General features: G+C 45.9%; 1 protein-coding gene across 3 annotated transcripts in view; it reads right to left on the bottom strand.

Moving 5' to 3' along the window:
* LOC119176308 (uncharacterized) overlaps positions 1 to 22,462 on the bottom strand; it is an 83,142-nt gene that overhangs the window by 25,911 nt on the left and 34,769 nt on the right. The window contains exons 1-2 of one of the 3 annotated variants that reach the window (XM_075877322.1): positions 18,976 to 21,758; positions 1,478 to 2,078 (exon numbers count right to left, since the gene is read on the bottom strand). In XM_075877322.1, the coding sequence (XP_075733437.1) occupies positions 1,478 to 2,078; positions 18,976 to 19,002 (628 nt within the window). In that variant the 5' untranslated portion in view covers positions 19,003 to 21,758. Of the gene's footprint in view, positions 1 to 1,477; positions 2,079 to 18,975; positions 21,759 to 22,462 lie in introns of those variants that run through there. The other 2 variants (XM_037427527.2, XM_075877321.1) reach the window with 2 other exon arrangements.

The following is a 22,462-nucleotide window of genomic DNA, read 5'->3' as shown; positions in this document are numbered from 1 at the left end:
TATCAGAATAAAGCAAGATATGTACTTGGAGCTTGTAATCAACCCACTTTCTCTTTGGCTTATGGTCTTGAACAACTTCGGTCCCATATGCAGTTCTACGTTACAATTGAAAAGACTATTCCTGGCTGGTGACCTAGCTTGTGACAATCCTAGCTGGTGACGAGAGGAGGTCGTTGCTTTTTAACTTGGTTACATTGTAGCCTGAGCCAATAGCTTCTGTGGGCGTTTTTGAAACGAGGAAAGGCGAGATTGATCGGACTGTTTTGTTTTCTTTTTGGCTGTGCACAACAAGGCACTTTGGGAACGACTGCTTTGGTTTCAGGAGTGTGAAGCTTTCTTCGGTGCGCCACTTTTCCGAGTAGCGATCAGGGAGTGCGGGGAAAAAGTGTGCCATAAGGGAAATGTAATATTCGGCGGCGATGGTGGCCACCCACCACCGAGCCTAACAAGGGAACGGTACAAGGTTGAATAGTAAACCCTTGGAGACGCCAGCCATGCATCGCTGCTATAATCGAATATAACTACTCAAGGTTGGGCAACTACACAGGGTTAACCTTCGCCACCAGAAAATTTAGAAGCAAACGGAAAAGAGAAGATGACAGGAGAGATAAAAAGTGAGATATAGAGACGAAGATGTAGGGAGAGATAAGTAGGAAATGGCGACTGCTGATTTCCCCTGGGTGGGTCAGCTCAGGGGTACAGTTTACGTGAAGCCGGGGCCAAAGGGGTGTGTTGCCTCTGCCGGGGGGCCTTAAAGGTCCAAGCACCCAGCGTCGGCTCAACCCCCAGGATCCCCTTTTCCCTAGACGCGGCTCCGCCACGGATGGCTAGGCGTGGGAGAGAGTTGAAACTCCCCTCCCCCCCCCTCGTTCACTCACATCCGTGGTGTTGCTATGCACCAAATGCCTGCTTGCACAGACGCCCCTGCGAAGAGGGGGTGAAGCACACACAGAAAAAAACATGAACAGTAAACTTCTTACACAGCATTAAAGACATAGCAAAACATATTAAAAAAAAGAGGGGGGGCGAGAAGCTGATGCACATTTAACTGTAGCAGGAGATGCCATTTTCTTCGTGTCGGCTATCCAGACACCACACAACCTGACACAAACTAAGAATACTATTGAAAATAAATGTCTTTCAATATTAGAGCATAAACAAGCATGCACTTAGTTGAACAAAACTAAAATCTTAGCTAACAGCTTCATATCATTATTCTCATCATTTTTCAGAGCTATTGTGCAATAATCTTCTAATTGCAAGGAGCGCCCTATTATACTCTTTAGCTAAGGCAGTATCACATGCTATGTATAAAAGAAGTATAAGTGTACCTTCCTGGGTGCCTCAAAAATTCTTTCTCCTACACATGGTCTCTGGTGACTAGAACCAGCTGCAATGCCACTTTTGCTCCCAGATGCTGGATGCAAGGCCACTGAAGGACCGACCCTAAACATTTATGCATTTTAAAAATGCCAACCTGCAGGACAGCCATTGGTAGGCACAGGCAAAGCCCTGGAACAGTCAGCTGGACCAGCACAGTTGGACGGCTGGGCAAGACGTGCTGCACCAGCAGGATGTGTCCATTGGCCATTGTTGCTGTGATGGTGGCCACTGGCAGAGGGACCATGGCTTGTGTGAGTTGCTGAGCGTGGCGGATGGCGCCGTATCAGGCCAATATCATAGGGGTGGTTCTTGTGGATGCGCAGAAAGTGCTTCTTGACGTGGTCGGCTCGGTTGAACAACTTGAAACAAACATAACAGTGGAAAGGCTTGTCATCCTTGTGGATGTTCTCATGTCGGTGGTATAGGTCTCTACGGTCAGTAGCATACGGGCAGCGAGGACAGACATAGCGCTTATCTACAGCTGGAGTGGCAGGTGCTGCAGCGAGCCCTGCACCTCCAGAAGACTCGGCCAAATTTTTCAGATTCTGCAGCAGCCCCATGATTTCATCGAGCAAGGGCTGGTCACGCCACAGTGATGCTGGAGCGTTCTGGATGCCATGTACCTTGCCCAAATGCAGTCGCACACATCTTGACCAAGCGCTGCTATATGGGCACTCTGGACACTGGAACACCTGCTGTTCATGCGAACACACAAAAACAGAAGACATTGTAGGCAAAGAGCAAGCAAAAAACATAAGCACATTGAGACTACTGCTTGCCATGGAGTAATAGTTAGCAAGAGTGTGCTTTGGGTCACATTTACCTATTGGCTCCAGGTTGCACGGAATGGGTTGGATTAACACGACTATAAGTACACACATATGAATGAAACACACATTCTAGCCTTGAGGAAGAAAAGTCCACATGTTGAAACGGCTTGACCCAACCGCTGTACAGATTTTTTTCATCGAAAGCTTCAATCTTCCCTTTCCTGCTATTTTTTGAATTTGCGCAGACCTGTGTTTGGTATTATTATGCCACCGTATTCTTTCCCAATGTGGCCAGGCTGACCACATCCGTCACTTCTGATGCACATAGGGGTGCCAGTTCCTGCTGTATATAACAACCCGAAGTTGAACGCTTTGTATTTTGCTCTGTGGATAATTATACATATGATTCATACACCATCCTAAATGAGCATTGACAGGGTAGTAATTTTAGCTATGAGCTATGGTCCTGTCCATACTCGCCACTTTCCTGGCAGCCAATAAATTCAACAACTGCTGTATACAGTAGGCTCTCAGTAAACGGAAATCTGTTAAACAGAACCACTGCTTAAACGGAAAAATTGCCCTTGCTATGTTTGATTTAAAGCGTGTATTCTGCACCCATGTTCACCTCCCACTAAACGGAACTCCTTCTAAATGAAACATATTTTCCCGGTTCCTTCAGGTTTTGTTTAACGAGAGTCTACTGTATTTGCCTCTATCTTTAGATACTATATAAATAATAAATCAAAATGACCTAATGATGTGTAGACATATTAAAAGGTTTATTTCTTAGTTTTCATTCCCCAGTTTCTATTTTTGTACTTGATCGTCACATTATTTTATCGAAACATTCACTGTTATCACAGGATATTATGGTTTGCATTTTTCTCATGTGCTGCTACTGTTTTCAAGTTTCAACACACATTTCCTGTCTATTGTGAGCTACACGATTCTGCAGCTGTACCAGTCACTGCTGCAGCAACACAGTAGAATACAGGCAAGGAGGAAGGAAGAAATAAAAAAAAGAACAGAGAGCTTAGCCAGTTCTTAAACTGACTGGCAACTCTGTGCTGGGAAGGGGGGTAAGGTGAGTAAAATATGATAGGAAAGGCATGGTAAAATTTAAAAAAAAAAAGAATAGAAGGCACAGCAATACAAGTAAAAATAAAGGTAAATAGAATAAGACAGTGCTTCAAGTCTGTCACATCGACCAGTTGCCCACTAAAGACGTAATAACGCTTTAAGGGGGCAAACTGGTCTTAGACATTTTTTGTTTATTTCTTCAGTGATCTTGATGAAAATGCACAGCCTTGTGCAGTTTTTTCTGCTGATTTCAAATATGCAATTACTTTTCCTGTAACTCATCTCATTCCCAAGATAATGCAAGTTCAACCCCCATTGTTTAAGGCCTCAATAGAAAAAAAAGTGCCTAATTAAAAGCAAAATTCAAGATATGGCAAGATAGACTAATGATCCAAGATTGAAATTATGCAAGTAGTTTCTTTTATTTGGCCTTTTTAGTTATGTTATGGCAAATTGCACTTTCCACTCTGAAAAAGCAGTTGGCATAATATTACAATTTTGATGAGTAATTAATTAAAAAGGCTTGTACTCTAAATTCCATTCCCATACTTGGATTCTATACACATACAGGTTTCCATTGCAAGAAGAATTATTGCTCTACCAGCCCTAGCTGCCGAGATATCGAGGCCTTAAGATTGAACGGAGTCATAAATTCACATTTTGAGAAAAATGGCAAAAACAAATAACACACACTTTATTCAAAAACAACAATAAGAAGGTGCATATTTCACAACGCAGATCTTAATAGCCACCAGGAACATAGTCAGACTGGTGCTTAGCACTGCGGTGGCGCTTCTTTAGTGCTTGCTGGACCTTCTCACTAGAGGCACGCTTGCGGTTTGAGTCGGCCACTCGACGCCTGTCCTTCTCAGTCATCCGTCTGATGCTTGGGAGGGTGGCGTTGAGATTGAGCTCATCGAGGATTCCTGTTGATGTTCTCAAGTTGCCACAGTTGAATTTCATCACTGCCTCGGCAACTGCAGCTTCAACCGCAAACAGTGAAGCATGGCGCTGCTTAGGTGCCAAAGCCCAGATCACGGAATGAAGGCTTTCATTACTATTCTGGGTTTTACCCCTTTGACACCTTTCTAGAAGCCCTTTTTCTGACAGGCGCTCATAAACTGGAAGAAGAGCCTTGCACACATGTTGCGGCAAATTGTAATGGTGCCTCGGAGTGGGCTCCCCTTTGGCAGCAGCTGCATTTTGCCGGCACCAAGAGTCTGGGCCTGTGGGACACAGGCTGTGGTTTGACTCACTATCATTAGAAGTGATGTGATAGTAAGTCGCCATCACAGCTCTGTGCATGTCCTCAACATCTCCTTTGTGAGATTTGAGCGCCCAGCCGTAATAGGAGCTCAACTTCGTGATGAGGTCCCCGGTGAGCCTTCCCCTTCCTCCAAGGGTTTCAGAAGCACCTCCTTTGTGCCTTGCTACTAAATTGCGTAGGGCAGTGCCCATACGCTTTTGGACGTGATTGACACAGTCCTCTTTTTGGACTTTGATGAAGCCATAGACATCTGCTTCTTGCAAAGCGAGGAAGGTGCGGCTGTCACCATCTGACAGGATTGTAGTGTACTTGAGGCCATTTTTTTTTATGGACCTTTCAAAGAGGTGCACAGCTGCCTCAACTTCCATTTCGCCAGCTTTTTTTGTAGTATTTTTTTGGCACACGTGGCTGTCCTGCCAAGCCTGATATGCCGGGTCGTCTGCCTTCGGTCCACGCTTGCATCCGGCACAGAAGTTGCTCAGAACGACATAGTCGAGCACTAGACCAGTGAAGAGCTCGATCACTGCCCCCACGCCTATGTGGGACGAGTGCCCGCGCGTCATCCAGGAGCCGTCGTACGAGACTGCAATACTGTCGGCATTGTCAATATGCAGCTCCTTGTAAAGCTTACGAACTGCACTCGCGCACTCGCCCATGACTTTTTCGGCCGCGCGATTAGCTGCAGGAGTCAATTTCCGCTTCACATATCCTTGCCACGTTTTATTGTGAAGTCCGCGATGGGATATGTTCATTGTCGAAAATATATCATTCATAGCTGCTTGACGGTTCCCAGTGGCCTGCATGGCTCGAGCGGCGAGAATGTTGACGGCGAACGAGTTTACTTTCTGTGCTTCATCCACTCGCGGAGAGCTCCATGCTTGCGCGATGTCGCCGCAGTTCACGCAACGCGCACACATTTTCACGGCAAGGCCGTATTGTCTGTCCTGTCTGTAGATGCTGACGCTTCCGTTGCAGATTTTACATTTCATGGCATCTAACAGTTTACCGAAGCAGCCAAGATCGGCGATCAAAAAACTTGCCTCTTCGTTTGGCTCCGCGGGAGCGGCGCCGGTCGGTGCGTCGTTCCTCAAAAACTCAAGTTTTCTCTTCGACGCGGCGGTCGATGCCAGATCGGCCTTTGTGCGCCTTACCTGCAGCTCCGATTGCGTTAGTAAGGTTGTATCACGGCGGACGCGGCCGCTGCTTAGCGAAGCGTCGGTGACCGGCGGGCCCGCTAGGCCTAACTCCCCGTCGACTCTCTCGGGCGCCTCGGCGATTCCTTCGCTGTCGGCGGAGATGGAGGTCGCGCAGTCTCGATGTTCGCAAAGTTCGTCTGCGCGTTCGGGTGATGGATGTGCCGGCGATGCGTCACGTTTGGGAGCATCGCAGGCTGGCGAGGCCGTCAGGCTTGCGTCGGCGGCATCGGCGGGCGACCCATCTCGTTGTTCGTTGACGCTCCTCGCCAAGAGACGCGCCTTGAAGTTGTTCGCCTGAGACTTTTTTCTTTTTTTGCCGAACTTATGCCGTGTATGAAACTTTCGTGCCGATCCAGGCATTGCAACAACTTCGATCGCGAGCACGCTAGTCGAAGCACAGGCACAGGAAATATGTCGGCGCGACAACAGGTGTTCGCGCGTTGTTGACGCGCCAAGCAGACGATGCGAGCGCAATCAGCCAATGAAGTGGCCACCTCGTGGTCACGTGCGCGTAACAACCAATAGCGTCGCGTACTTTGCTTCTTCTTTGGTTGCTTTTTTTTCGGTAACCAATGAGCGGAGCGAGGCTCTATGGGCGGGAATCGGAAGGTGAAGAAACGCTCTTTCAAACAAGACCGAGATCGCGGCAATGGCGTTCGGCAAACGGCAGCTCTGCATCGCGAAAGAGGTGGTGTTTTTTCGTCAGATTCTGCGCAAATCGAGCTCGCGTGTCCTCTTTGTAATGATATAACAAGTAAATTATCGCTTTCTGGAGTCTGAAAATTGGCAGGCAGGTGTAAAAATGCTTGCAGAATTCAAAAATGACATTGAAAAAAAAAACGTTTTTTTCGCGATTTTTCGGTCCCAAAGACCCGTCCGCCCCCTTAAAGGCCTCCTAGGCTAAGGATGGACTCGACGAATGACCTATAATCTATTGTTCCGACAAAAGGCAATCGTCTAGTTTATCTAGTGCATTCGTAAGTTCTTGTCTTGGCACACTGAAACTAGTGCACTTACACAAAAGATCAGCTGCAATTACTGCATGTCAAGGTGCTAGCCATTCCAATACACTAGGAGTATGCACCTGTGAAAGCCCTACCGAGCCACAGGCGGCACAGAAGAGTCTCCTCAACTCGAGATATTAAGGGAGGAACAGTAGGTCAGTTTTTTCCCACTACCCAGAGAATGAAGTAAGCCCACGTTGCTCCTGCAGTCGTTAATGAAGGGAATAAACAGTGCCCTCATCATAATGCATATATGAAAACACTGCACTGGCCAGTTATTCTCAACCAAGGTTAGCATTTCTGTGACATCACAGACTTCAAATAAGCATTGTTAATATTACTTGATGATGTAATGGTGTTTTGTGGCGCAAGGGCCAAGGCTCGCCAAAGAGCGCCATGTCAATTGATGTTGGAATGTCGATGAATCATGAGTAATAATGTGTTAATAATATAGTGGCTGTAAAAAGACCTAAAAGAGATATATACAACAAATAGAAGTTCGGTGCGGGTACTGGGGTGGGCAATGAGCTACATTTTTAAGTGGTAGGAGGTTAAAATAGACTAGGGGTAGTTGACAAGAGAAGGAAAATTGCGATGTTTCATGAAAATGGCACTAATGCCTCAACAGGGCCCTTGCTTGACCTCAAGGGCTTGGAAACATGCATCTCTTAAACCTACCGCAGCAGCAGCCTCTCCTGAGAGGCTGAGCTACGGCACTGTTGGGGCAATAACATGCAATGCAATGTTTGAGATTCATTTAAAAAGACTAAAATCGAGCTTGTGCTGAGAATAAGGGGTCTGAGCCAAGGAATAATACTGGGTGTAGTGGTATATTCTGTTTATACGCCAGGGTAAAGTACTTTGTTCTTAGTGTGTCAAGTCTCTGGCATTCCAATAATGTGTGAAGGACTGTTAGTGTCGCGCCACACTCACCACAGATAGAAGGATCATTGCCAAGGAGCAGGTGAGTGTGCATATCGTATGTACGACCCATTCTTGGTCGGCAGAGCATGACCTCAGTGTGTCGCACTTTACTACAAGGAGGCCCTTTTCCTATCTGTGGTTTGATTAGCTGAAGTTTGTTCAAAACCCTAGTATCCCACAATCGCTGCCAGTAGTCCCTCACCTTTCTACGCACAAATGTTTTAAGATCTAAGGCAGGAAGACCTATAGAAAGGTTTCTAGATTCCGTTCCTATGGTAGTAGCAATTCTGTCAACAAGCACGTTGCCTTCAATGACCCTATGGCTAGGAACCCAACATATTTTTACATGTTGTTCTGCTAGATACACTTTGCAGAGAGCAGAAAAGAGCTCGACAAAAATTGGATTTTTGTCTGTATTTTAGTGATTTCAAAGCTTTGACAACACTAAGCGAGTCTGTATAGATAACCGCCTTTTGGAGCTTCATACTATAAATATACCTAACAGTAGAAAGGAGTGCATATGCCTCAGCTGTAAAAATATTCGTCTGTGGGTGCAACCTCTCGCATTCCGAGAACGACGGACCCAAAGCGGCATTAGACACGTCCGCGTTGGATTTTAATGCGTCTGTGAAAAATTCGGGGCATGAGTACTTAGACTTTAGTTCTCAGTAGTGCATTTGTATCTGTATTTCTGGGGCATGCTTAGTTACCTTCACAAAAGACGTGTCACACTCTCACACTATAAGACATTTCCACTGCCATAGTGGCAACAGCCTTGCAGGGAGCAGCAAAACATGCCGAAGGGGGACATTCATTTCTTCACTTATGTTTCTCACCCGTAATGAGGACGGCTGTCGCACTGCAGGTCGGTTTGCATACAGCGTGGCTGAGCTCACATCATTTAGAGTGGTGTAAGTGGGATACTGTGGATCGGATAGTATATTAAGAAAGTACATAAAGCTTCAATATGATCTTTGCAAGTGGAGTGACCATTTGTCACATTCCACATAAAGGCTCTCTACTGGGCTTGTCCTGAATGCTCCAGTAGCCAACCGGATAACAAGATTATGATCTGGATCAAGCATTTTCAAAGCACTTGGAGCGGCAAAATGGTAAGTCACAGAGTCCCAAGAGTGTGCATATGAGACTTTTGTAAAGTTTTATTAGGCATTCTCTATCACTGCCCCATGCCATGCGTGACTGTATTTTAAAAATATTGTCACGAGGTTGTGATACACGCAGCACTTGAGAGGAAGCACGCAGGAGTAAGGGCGGTGTCAGGCGAACTGTTTATTGGGCGAACTTGTGCCCAGCAAAACAGGGCCAAACACAACTCACAGCAACAGCGGCGTGAACAGTCGTCGGCCGACGGAAAAAAAAAAAAGACCCCCAGTGGCGCACTGCGCCGGCTTTTTATACACGCGTCGTAACGCGTTCCAAAGTGGCATACAAGATAAACGCGGCCTGCGTTGCGCTTAACAGAAAGTGATAGCGTCTTCCTTCGCAAACGAAAAGAACCGCACGCGTCAGTTTTTTATACACGCGTCGTAACGCGTTCCAGAGTGGCATACAAGATAAACGCGGCCTGCGTTGCGCTTAACAGAAAGTGATAGCGTCTTCGTTCGTAAACCAAAAGAACCGCACGTGTCACTACCCCCCTCTGAAAAAGCATCGTCCCGATGCTAAAGACAGAACATAAGAGAGAGTACATGCAATAAATTACATTAACAGTGCGTCACAGCTAATCAGCGCACGTAATAAGGTTTAAGTCGCACCACGTGTACGACTTCGGGTCGTGCACGGCGTCGTTGGGATGACGTTAAGCCATCGGGCACGACCTCATAGTCCAGTTCACCACGACGTCGGACTACCTTGTAGGGTCCAAAGTAGCGTCGCAGGAGCTTCTCAGACAATCCCCGTCGTCGTATTGGCGTCCAGACCCAGACAAGGTCACCTGGTTGGTATTCGGTGTGGTGTCGTCGAAGGTTGTAGTGGCGCCTGTCGACCGTCTGTTGGCTCTTGATACGCAGGCGGGCTAGCTGTCGAGCTTCTTCAGCGCGATCCAGGTAGCTGGCGACGTCGAGGTCTTCTTCGTCGGTGCCGACCGGTAGCATGGCGTCAAGCGTCGTTGTTGGGCTCCGTCCGTAGACGAGCTTGTATGGAGCAAACTGCGTCGTTTCCTGCACGGCCGTGTTGTACGCGAAGGTTACATACGGGAGTATGGCGTCCCACGTCTTGTGCTCGACGTCCACGTACATGGCCAGCATGTCGGCGATGGTCTTATTTAGACGCTCGGTGAGGCCATTCGTCTGTGGGTGGTACGCGGTGGTTCGGCGGTGGCTTGTCTGACTGTACCTCAAGATCGCTTGCGTTAGGTCAGCCGTAAAAGCCGTACCTCTGTCGGTGATGAGGACCTCGGGGGCTCCGTGGCGGAGGACGATGTTCTCAATGAAGAACATGGCGACCTCGGCGGCAGTGCCCTTGGGCAAGGCCCTTGTTTCGGCATAGCGGGCGAGGTAGTCAGTCGCTACGACAATCCATTTGTTGCCAGAAGTTGACGTCGGGAACGGCCCCAGTAAGTCCATGCCGATTTGTTGGAATGGCCGTTGAGGTGGTTCGACGGGTTGCAGAAGTCCGGCTGGCCTAGTTGTCGGCGTCTTGCGTCGCTGACAGTCTCTGCATGTTTTTACGTAGTGGGCGACGTCGGCAGCGAGGCGGGGCCAATAGTACTTCTCTTGTATTCGTGACAGTGTGCGGGAAACACCAAGATGTCCGGCTGTCGGGTCGTCGTGTAATGCTTCCAGAACCTCTGGACGCAACGCTGAAGGTACCACGAGGAGGTGGTCGGCGCGGAGCGGCGAGAAGTTTTTCTTCAGGAGGACGTTGTTTCGCAGGAAAAACGAAGCCAGTCCTCGGCGGAATACTTTCGGCACGTCGGCGGTCTTGCCTTGCAGGTAGTCCATGAGGATCTTGAGCTCCGGGTCAGCTCGTTGGCGTTCCGCGTAGTCGTCGGTACTTATGGGTCCCAGGAAAGAGTCGTCGTCCTGGTCATCCTGGGGCGGCGGATCGACAGGGGCGCGAGACAAGCAGTCGGCGTCGGAGTGCTTTCGTCCGCTCTTGTAGACGACGGTGATGTCAAATTCTTGTAGTCTGAGACTCCACCGTGCGAGGTGCCCTGATGAATCCTTCAAGTTAGCTAGCCAACACAAGGCGTGGTGGTCACTCACGACTTTGAAAGGCCTGCCGTACAGGTAGGGGCGGAACTTTGATGTAGCCCAGATCATGGCAAGGCATTCCTTTTCTGTCGTGGAATAATTGGCTTCTGCCTTCGAAAGTGACCGGCTAGCGTAACTGATGACCCTTTCAAGTCCGTCGGTCCTCTGCACGATCACGGCGCCGAGCCCTGTGCTGCTTGCGTCCGTGTGAATTTCGGTGTCAGCTTCTTCGTCGAAGTGCGCCAGTATTGGCGGCGTTTGCAGGCGTCGCTTTAATTCTTGAAATGCCTCGACTTGCGGCGTTTCCCATTTGAAGTCGACGTCGGCCTTCGTGAGGTACGTCAGTGGCTCGGCGATCCGCGAAAAGTTCTTCACGAAGCGCCTGTAATAAGCGCAGAGGCCAAGAAATCGGCGTACTGCTTTCTTGTCGGCTTGGGCTTGGCTCACGGCTGGACGGGGGCGTACGGTACATGGACAGAGAAGCACCTCCACCAGATGTCACGAGGTTGTGATACACGCAGCACTTGAGAGGAAGCACGCAGGAGTAAGGGCGGTGTCAGGCGAACTGTTTATTGGGCGAACTTGTGCCCAGCAAAACAGGGCCAAACACAACTCACAGCAACAGCGGCGTGAACAGTCGTCGGCCGACGGAAAAAAAAAAAGACCCCCAGTGGCGCACTGCGCCGGCTTTTTATACACGCGTCGTAACGCGTTCCAAAGTGGCATACAAGATAAACGCGGCCTGCGTTGCGCTTAACAGAAAGTGATACCGTCTTCCTTCGCAAACGAAAAGAACCGCACGTGTCAGTTTTTTATACACGCGTCGTAACGCGTTCCAGAGTGGCATACAAGATAAACGCGGCCTGCGTTGCGCTTAACAGAAAGTGATAGCGTCTTCCTTCGTAAACCAAAAGAACCGCACGTGTCAATATTCACAGTTTTAAGACATTTGTTTTTCAGTTATCTTATGTGGGATATAAAAGTCAGCTTTGAGTCTAAGATAACACCTAAAAATTTAATTTCTTTGTTCATAGGAATGTAGTGCCCTTGTATATGAACATCAGGGGGAGTAATTAGGCCTCTCTTTTTTTTGAGAAAAGAACGCAGGAGCTTTTCTGAGGGTTTAATTAGAACCCATTCTCATTGACCCAGGTTGACAGCTTATGGAGACCTAACTGTATCTGCCGCTCACATACTGCAATATTACAGGATCTAAAGCCTATCAAAACATCATAAACGTAAACTAAATAAAACATGTTTCTTGAAGTGAATGACCGTAGAGAGGTCATTTCTACTATGAAAAGGGTACAGCTTAGTACTCCACCCTGCAGTACACCAGTCTCTTAGATAAATGGTTTAGACAGGGCATTGCCTATTCTGACACGGAAGGTGCGATCACATAGGTAGCTTTCTATTACGCTTAACATGTTGTCTGGACTACCAAATTCTGAGAGGTTTTGCAAGATTCCAAATTGCCAAGTAGTGTCATATGCCTTCTCCATATCAAAAAACACACAGAGAAAAAATTGCTTGTGGATGAAGGCATCCCAAATGTAGGCCTCAATACGCACGAGATGATCGGTTGTAGAGTGGCCCTGTCTGAAACCGCACTGATACATATCAAGTAGTCCATTAGTTTCGAGAAAGTACAAAAGCCGGCGGTTTATCATCTTTTCCAATAGCTTACAAAGACAGCTTGTCAGGGCTATGGGCCGGTAACTTGCTGCACAAGATGATTCTTTGCCCCGTTTCAGGACAGGGATTACAATAGCCTCTTTTCATGCTAAAGGAATATACCTCGCGGTCCAGACCTTGATGTAGAGACTCAAAAGCACCATTTGCGCATCGCGATGTAGATGTTTTAACAATGTGTACATGATTTTATCGGCTCCCGGAGAAGAGTTGTGACGAGCGTTCAAGGAAGCCATAAACTCAGCCATGCCAAAGGGACGATTGTACTGTTCATTTCTATTAGGCTTACGGTTCAGTGGTTTCTTTTCTGCAATTCCCTTGTATTTACAGAAACTTTCTGAGTAGTTTGAAGATCTAGACACGCATGCTAAATGTGCACCAAGTGCATTTGCCTGGTCTTCAAGGCTGTTGCTTTGGTTGTCAACAAAAGGTACAGCGTTGAACTGCTTATCTGATAGTTTTATTAGCCTATTCCACACTTTAACTTCTTGTGTATATGAGTTGATACTCGAGAGATAGTTTACCCAACTATCTCTTTTAGCACTACAACGAGTGCACCTGCCCTCGGATTTTACTTGTTTAAAGTTTTCAAGATTTTCTGCTGTCAGATGCTGGCGTAGCAAATGCCAAGCCTTATTTTGCTTTTTCCATGCATTTCTGCACTGGTCATTCCATCATGAAACACGCTTTTTTCTTTTGGCCCTGTTTGTCATGGGAATACGCTCTAGTGCAGCATAAACTATAAAAGCGGTAAAATGTGCAATAGCATCGTTCATGTCAAATTCATTAAAAGCATTCCTAGGTATGCAAGTTATACAAGAGAACTTTTCCCAATCTGGGCATGCTGATTTCCACTGAGAGTTATGTGGTATTGAATACTCCTCTGTCGTCTTGAAGCAGATAGGGAAGTGGTCACTGTCATAGTGGTTCTGTACCACCTTTTAATCTGGGCAGGGTAAAGAGTGGCTGAGCAGATTGTTAGGTCTATCGCTGAATAAGTGTTGTGTGTGGTGCTGTAATATGAAGGTTGTTTTTTGCCGAGAAGGCGTGTGCCAGAGTTCAAGGGACAGAGCTCTATCAAGCGGCCCTGTGCGTCACATTGAGAGTCTCCCCAGAGTGAGTTGTGTGCACTGAAATCGCCAGTTAAGATAAATGGCTCTGGGAGCTGGTTAACTAGGCCTTCAAAATCAGCCCTGCTAAGCACTTGATCCAGAGGGATATACAGAGAGCAGATAGTAATGGTTCTATAAAGCAAGACGGCACGAATGGCCACTGTCTCCAGAGAAGTTTGAAGTTGTAACTGCTTGCTTGCACTGGACCTTACTGCAATGATAGCTACCCCACCTGACAAGGCGAGGCGGTCGGTACGGTCCTTACGAAAAATGACATATTGATTTTAAAATCTTGTGTTTTTTGGCTGTAGATGCGTTTCCTATATACAGAGTACTTTAGGATTAAAGGTGCTAATTAGTTCTCTTACGTCATCTAGGTTATGTAAAAGGCCTCCAACATTCCACTGCAGGATCTCTGCAGCCATTATTACCTAGAAGGGGAAAGTGCTCTGTATATCAGGATTTCTTTCATGGCAGACCCTCTTTTGGAGGAGCCGTTAGACATTGTTTCTAGTAGCACGCTCAAGGAAGCAAGTGCTGCTCCTTCGACACCACCAGTGTCGAGATGACTGGTGATGTATTTATCGCCTCGCTGGAGACGCTGGATGAATGCACAGTGTGCGCAGACTGTTGTTTCAGCCTCGACTCGCAAGAGGCCGTGGAGGCCACTGAGCCATTAGGCTGTTGGGTTTTAGTTCAGGGCATAGCATCAGCAGGTGCTGCATCCGCCTGGGGGGCTGGTGGCTTAGCCGCTGCGCATCCCTGCGCGAGGTTCGAGTGGAAGCCCCTGGCCGTTGTGACACTGCCCCCTCGCATGTCACATCGGCATATGTATTGTGCTGTACTATTGAGAATCGCTTTCGTGCTTCCTTGAACGATACATTTTCTTTGAATTTGAAAGTTATAAAGTATTTTTCGTTTTTACATGCAGGGCATGATCGGGAGTAGGAAGGGTGTTCACCATCCCACATGAAAATGGGATGTGAATTCCCAGCTGGAAATTGAGTTTCCAGCCTGGATTTTAGCTGGAAACTGCTATTCAGGTGAGGAATTTCCCATTCCCAGCTAGAAATGCCATTTCCGGCTGGGAATTAATTCCATCCCAGGCTAGGGATAGTATTTCCAGGCTGGAAATGGAAATGATTCCCGACTGGAAAGCCATTTCCAGCTTAAGGCTTCCCAGTCCAGTTTGGAAGTTATACTTCCAGCTGGAAATGGCTTTCCAGTCGGGAACCATTTCCATTTCCAGCTTGGAGTTTTCCAGTCCCAGTTTGGAAGTTATATTTCCAGTAGGAAATGTTTCCATTTTGCAGTTGGAAAACAATTTGCTCAATTAGCACGAAATTTTCCTGTTTGCTTATCTGCGAGAAAAATTGGAGACAAACAAAAAATGCTATATATACATGATACAGATTAAGTGTTTACCGCGTTTACTCAAATGTAACTCGAGTTTTTTCCAGATTTTTGCATTCTAAAGTCCCATACCTTGAATATATAACTAAACTTTTTCTTCCTAGACGCAATGAAAAGTTACTTTTTGGTAATGCAAGCTGTGCATTCGAGGATGACTCGGAGTATTGATCACATTGATGTATGCACTAAGGGACAAAGAAGGCAAAATAACTACCAATATGGATAGGATAGCGAAATTAGTGGAGGAATTTTAAAGAGATCTGTACAGTAGCCGGGACAACCACGACTTTTATACTATAACAACTAGCAGTAACCCAGGTGACACCCCACCAGTAATGATAGAAGAAGTCAGAAAAGCTTTGGAGAGCATGCAAAGAGACAAAGCTGCTGGTGAGGATCAGGTAACATCAAATATGCTGAAAGATGGAGGACAGATTGTGTTAGAAAACTATCCACCCTGTTTATGAGGTGTCTTCTGATGGGGAGAGTACCAGAGTCTTGGAAGAATGCTAACACCATCTTAATACATAAGAAAGGAGATGACAAGGACTTGAAGAATTACAGGCCGATCAGCTTGCTCTCTGTAGTATACAAGCTATTTACAAAGGTAATTGCTAACAGAGTAAAGAAAACATTAGAATTCATCAACCAAAGGAACAAGCAAGATTTCGAACAGGCTACTCAACAATCGACCACACTCATACTATCAATCAAGTAATAGAGAAATGCTCCGAATATAGCCAACCACTATACATAGCCTTCATAGATTACGAGAAGGCGTTTGATTCAGTAGAAATATCAGCCGTCATGCAGACACTGCGGAATCAGGGTGTCGATGAAGTATATGTAAACATCCTGGAAGAAATCTACAGGGGATCAACTGCTACCATAGTGCTTCATAAAGAAAGCAACAGAATACCAATCAAGAAGGGTGTAAAGCAGGGGGACAGAATCACCCCAATGCTATTTACCGCATGCTTACATGAGGTTTTCAGAAGCCTAGAATGGGAACAGTTAGGGATAAGAGTTATTGGAGAGTACCTCAGTAACCTACGCTTCGCCGATGACATTGCATTGCTGAGTAACACAGGGGACGAATTGCAACTCATGATTACGGAGTTAGACAAGGAGAGCAGAAAGGTGGGTCTTAAAATTAATCTGCAGAAAACAAAACTAACGTACAACAACCTCGGAAGAGAGTAGCGCTTCAAGATAGGTAATAGTGCACTTCAAGTTGTAAAAGACTATGTCTACTTAGGGCAGGTAATAACCGCAGAGCCGAACCACGACATTGAAGTAACTAGAAGATTAAGAATGGGGTGGAGCACATTTGGCAAGCAATCTCAAATTATGACAGGTAGATTGCCACTATTTCTTAAGAGGAAGGTATATAACAGCTGTATCTTGCGGGTACTTAGCTACGGAGCAGAAACCTGGAGACTTTCAAAGAGGGTTCAGCTTAAATTGAGTACGACGCAGCGAGCAATGGAAAGAAAAATGGTAGGTGTAAGCTTAAGAGACAAGAAGAGAGCGGAGTGGATTAGAGAACAAACGGGGGTTAAGGATATCATAGTTGAAATCACGAAGAGGAAATGGACATGGGCCGGTCGTGTAGCGCGTAAACAGGATAACCAGTGGTCATTAAGGGTAACTAACTGAATTCCCAGAGAAGGCAAGCGAGTTAGGGGGAGACAGAAAGTTGGGTGGGCAGATGAGATTAAGAAGTTTGCGGAAATAAATTGGCAGCAGCGAGCACAGGACCGGGTTATCTGGTGGAACATGGGAGAGGCTTTTGTCCTGCAGTGGACGTAGTCAGGCTGATGATGATGATGTTTGATCACATGGATGAATGGGCGTCGGAAGGGGGTCGGAAAAGGGGCACTTGCACCCCTCAATACACACCAAAAATTGCCCCCACCCAAGCTACGCCAGTGCTTTCTCCCTCCCCTTGGCAGTGGTGCAACACAAGTTTACACCCCCCCTCCAAAAAAGAAAAACAAATCCTGCTGACGACCAAAATCCTACGACCGGCATACACTTAACCACCGTGATTTTAGGCGCCACGTAGTGCTGGGAGTTAAGTATAGGGCGGGGTCGGACCTAATTTTATTTGACATTATAGTCTAACATGTCATTGCAAAATGTTATAACTGTAGACGTTCAACCAGGTGCTAGCTCAGTTGCTCATCAGGTTGCTGCGCTTTGAGCTTTAAACAATACCAGTTTCTTCTTTGTGAAAAGGAGCCTTACTTTTAAATTCACTATCGACTACCACGATCTAATATTTGTAAGCTTTGCTAGCAAGCTCTCGTCGATGCCGCAGCCACGAACCACGAAAAACGACGAGCTGCCATGATTTTTATTGACATCTCAGTAGCATAGTAGCATTATTGTCGTATCATTTCCCAGTGCACTCTAACGATATTTTCAAATAATAGCCTACAATTTATTACTCATACTTCATAAGGAAAGTTATATTCTTTTTTAAAGTTAACATTATTAACAACAGTAGTCCAGTAAGCTGAATAAATTATTACTAGCCACCGCAGCATGACCGCAGCTTTGTACAACAAATGGCGGCTAGTTGTGGAACAAGTTGCACATGTACTCGCTCGCTGTACATTAGCTTAGTGATTTTCCTTGAGGAATACCTGTGTGGCGGTTGTATGAAATAGTTCAGTTTTATCTCTGGAAAGTGCTACGAGTGATAACAGTGGGTTCGAGTGGTTTTTACTGCTGTACTGTGTGTGATGTGTTAGATCGAGAGCCGATCGTGGGACATGGATTATGTCAACTGTGATTCTACCATTTAGAGGTAAGTTTTGTACCTGTATATTTTAGGCACACTTACCTCGAATGTTTGTTCGCAATGTTTCTATACACGCGAAATGCACTACAGGCCAATTTGGGCAAAATGACTGTCGCCATATTCATGTGCCGTTCAATGCTTGTGCCAAAGGCGTGCACGCGTCTTGGCAACTAACACCAGTAATTACATATGTGCATGTGAATTAATTTGACGTTCATTCGGAGTAGTTTAAGGTTGATGAAAATAATACCTGCTTAAATGATGCTTAATAATTCTTACAGTTTAAACCACAATGCCCATCAAATTTTTCCTAAACTGAACATTTGTTTTACACGCTCCTGTTGTTTTGGGTGTATGATAAAGGTGTGTTGTACTTCTTTGCAAAGCTGTATTGATACTGTTCATGTGGGTTGGTCAGGTTATACTGTTGCTAGATAAGCGTTTTATAGGTCAACGTGGTTTTAATGTGCGCTCACTATGCATGAATATACTTTTCAGGTAGTGCACAAAAATGTAACCAACTCATTCCACATCTCGAGATACGTTCCAGCACTTGCTACAAGTGTTCAAATAAATGTTTTCAAGTTTCAAAAGCTTTTTTTTTTTTTTGTCTGTGTTCAGTGATCTGGATGAACAGGTCCTGAGGAACTAGATGCTAGTACGTATGCAATAGCAGTGAGGTGAAAATCTAGACATTCTTTCAAGGCTTACCAAAAGCCATTTCCTGCTTAAAATGTTTCCGTTCTCAGCTGGGAATATTTCAATTCCCAGCTGCATTATGGAACCTGGAAATTTTTCAACACTGAAAAAATTTTCATTCCCAGCTGAGGAATATTTCCATTCTCTGCTGAATTATGAAACCTAGAAATTTCTCCAGGCTGGAATTTTTTCCATTTCCAGCTTGGAATATTTCCATTCCCTGCTGGATTATGGAACCTGAAAATTTTTCCTGGCCGGAAACATTTTCTATTCCCAGCTAGAATTTCCAGCCTGGAAAAATTTCCAGGTTCCATAACCCAGCTGGGAATGGGAATAATTTTCACCAGGGATCGCAGTTCGCACAGTGGGGTGTGTTGTTACAGTCATCAGAGTAGTGTTCATGCTCACCGCATTTGGCACACGTTGGCCGTCCATGGCAACTCAAAGATCCGTGGCCATACCTCTGGCACCGGAAACATCGTCTGGAATTAGGCATGTACGCTCTGACACGAACTTTCATATACCCTGTTTCAATATGTTCTGGGAGCCTGCTCGAGTCGAATGTAAGGATGAGGTGTTTCTTGACTGGTGTTTCTTTGTTATCCCTGCGTATCTTTATTCTCTTAATCAATCACATTTTGCTCTTTCTATCCGTCCAATAATTCTGCCTCAGTCAGTGTAATCAGGTCATTGTCTGCCACTACACCATGAACCGTATTCATGGATTTGTGTGCTGTCACAGTTATGGGGATATCTCAGAATTTCTCAAGGCTGGCAAGTTTCTCATGTTCGGATTTACAAAAGATCTCAAGAAGAAGATCTCCGCTTGGCATTTTACTGATCTTATATCCTGATCCTAGTTTTTCTTGGAGGCATTTGGCAACAAGGAAAGGTGAGACACCTCTCACTGGCTTGTTGGTTTGCTCGCTGTAGATTACATGATACCGGGAGAAATTGTCTTTGTACGCGAAAAAGCTCGATGTCACTTCAGTGTGCACCCTTTTGAGAGAGCGATCAGAAAGCGGAGACAAGGGCGTACCCATGAAATGTTTTATGATTCAGCAGCTATGGTAGCCACCCACCATCGAGCCCAACAAGGGGACGCTGCAATGCTTGGGTAACACATGTACACGCCAGCTATACATAGCTGCTATAACCCAATATATTATATCCAAGGCTGGATAGAGAACAGAAGGTTAACCCAGGCCGCCTACGAAAACTGGGAAGCAACTGAAAGGATTAGAGGACAGGACAGCAAGGAAAGAAGATAGGAAAGAAAAAGGTAGGAGAGCACGGATAGGAAAAGGTGACCGCCGATTTCCCCTCGGTGGGTCAGCCCAGGGGTGCCGTCTACGTGAAGCCGGGGCTAAAGGGATGTGTTGCTTCTGCTGGGGGCCTTTATGGTCCAATCACCCGGCGTCAGCTCAACCCCCAGGGCCCCCTTTTCCCAGGACACGACTCAGCCACACACGGCTAAGCGTGGGAGGGAGTCGAAACCTCCCCCTGTTAGCTTGGGTTCGTGGTGTCCCTACACACCAAACGCCTACTTGCACAGATACCCCTGCAGGGTTGTTAATACTATCTAAAAGGAGCGTCATGCCAACCCATTGCTGTGTGCTCTGTTGTAAGCAGACAGAAGTTCATGACAAGGACAAGTCAAAATGGAAACTTGCTAGGGCACTTGCCCTTCCAACATGAATACCATATTTACTTGCGTAATGAACACACTTTTTTTTAGTCGAAAAATCGGAGTAAAGTTGGGGGTGCGTTTATTACGCGGGGTAAATTTTATGAAAGCTTTTTTAGAAGAAGAAAAAAAATGTGGTAATGGAAAAAAAAGTTAGTTCGCTTAGCCTTTTGCAATTTACATAAGCGTACACTGTTTGGAAGTAGGTTCTTTGTTGCACTTTACTCATCTTCGGTGGTTGATGGCGCTATCTTCTGCAAGCTGTCCCCCGGCCAGCCGGTGGTCCGCTTATCTTACAATCATTTAGCTGCAACAGTGGTATCTGCTTGAGGGGCGCCCAAAACTTGCACTCACCAGGAAAACGGGAATGAAGGGACAGTTAGAGTGAAGAAAAAAGAAAGTAGGCTAAAAAAGAAAGGGGGAGAAGGTAGCAGAAAGTGACCAACATCGGTTGGTGCAGGCAATTTGATGACCTTCGCTCGCTGTGTGCTTATCAGTTGCAATGTCTCTACACTCACACCGCTTGTGAACCCTGCTGTGGCGCACAGTGTGCTGCGTACATAAAGAAAGAAAAGCAATAAGCACGCGACAACAGGCGAAGGGGGGGCTGAGGAAGCGAGCGGAGGTGGTTGATGAGGATGTCAGCAATGTAATAAAAAACGGAAGAGAGCCAGCCATCGGGTGAGCAGGCGCCAGGTGTTGGTTAGCGGGACTGCGGCAGGTGAATGTAGGTGATGCGTTTATTACAGATAGAAAGAAAAGCAATACGGCACGGCACGGCACACAGCAACAGGCAAAAGGGAAGGAGGGAGCTAGCCGAGGTGGTTGAGGGGGCTTGGTAACGTAAACAAGGACGGAAGAGCTCCAACGGGTGAGGAGGCACCAGGTGTTGGTCAGCGGGACTGCAGCAGATGAATGTAGGAGGCACGTTTATTACGCGAGGAGTAAAAAATCTAAATTTTGATGGCTGAAGTTGGGGGTGCATTTAATATGCGAGTGCGTTCATTACGCGAGTAAATACGGTATATTACTGCATGCGTGATAACTTGTAGGCATTCTTTATGTATCCCAATAAAACTACACAACGAAGGAAAAGCATTAGCGATTAACCGTGATGAGGGCCTTTTCTTCGTAGTCATGAAGCTTGCAAAAGTTTGTCCGAGCCTCATTGCACTCTTTCTTTACTGATAAATCTACATGCCAAACACTGCAGGAAAACAGTTTCTTTCTTACTGCACTAACACACTCACAAGCATCTTTGCGCATTCTTTTCAAAGGTAATAACTGGGGATGAGAAGAAAAAAGAAAAATGGGTAACTAAGCTACGTGAAAGCTGACATCACTGCTACAAGCTGCTACATATGTCGTGACTCCAGAATATGAGCTATTTACTGCTATACAAATGAGCAACATCGACAGCTCCAGTGTTTTCGCACTAGTGGCGATAAGTTGGATAGACAATGCGCTGTGTGAGCTCACATAAGTTGACAGACCTTAGCCAACAACTCAATGCAGCGATGGCACATGTCCAGGTATTTAGCCAAGAGGTGGAACTTAAAAGACAAGGAAGTGAAAATGAAAAGAGTGATGCGGTATAAAGCAAATCAAGAGTGACACATTGCAGCAGAAAAACTTGGACAGTGAGAAAAGCTGCAGAGTCGAAAACATTCTAGTTAGGGTTTTCAGGACAGGCCAGAAAAGGTAACAGACTATGTGCAAGCTGTATAAAGCAACAATAAAAGTACCCTAGGAGCATGGCACTCCAGACATTTTGGCAAACTAATCTGTGTATATTAAGCTTGATTTTAACATACATTAGTCTTTACTGTCCCTAAGGAAAGTTCGAGTGCCTACAGACAATTATTTATTCTGATTATTCCTCCTCCCTACCTTCTGCCTTTGTTTTCTTCCTTCTTGATCTTTTCTCATCCATGTGAATGTACAATACAGGTATGTTACTTTTTTAGATTAGAAATCATTTCAGTATGTTGACTCTGAATAAATAGAACCCTACCGTAGTTGATCTATACAACCAAAAATGGCAAGGCAAGCTAAAAGAACTTTACAAGACAGTGATATTGCCAGCAACATTGTATAAACTCAAAATTACCCTGATTATTAAATGTGGTTGCAACGAGAATGCTAAAGTTATGGTGCAACAGAAACTTAAAAAATGTGAAATGAGTATGAATGCTTAGAACACAAAAC

The sequence above is a fragment of the Rhipicephalus microplus genome, chromosome X (genome assembly GCF_043290135.1).
Source record: "Rhipicephalus microplus isolate Deutch F79 chromosome X, USDA_Rmic, whole genome shotgun sequence".
NCBI lineage: Eukaryota > Metazoa > Arthropoda > Arachnida > Ixodida > Ixodidae > Rhipicephalus > Rhipicephalus microplus.
This window is presented reverse-complemented; position numbering and strand designations above follow the sequence as displayed.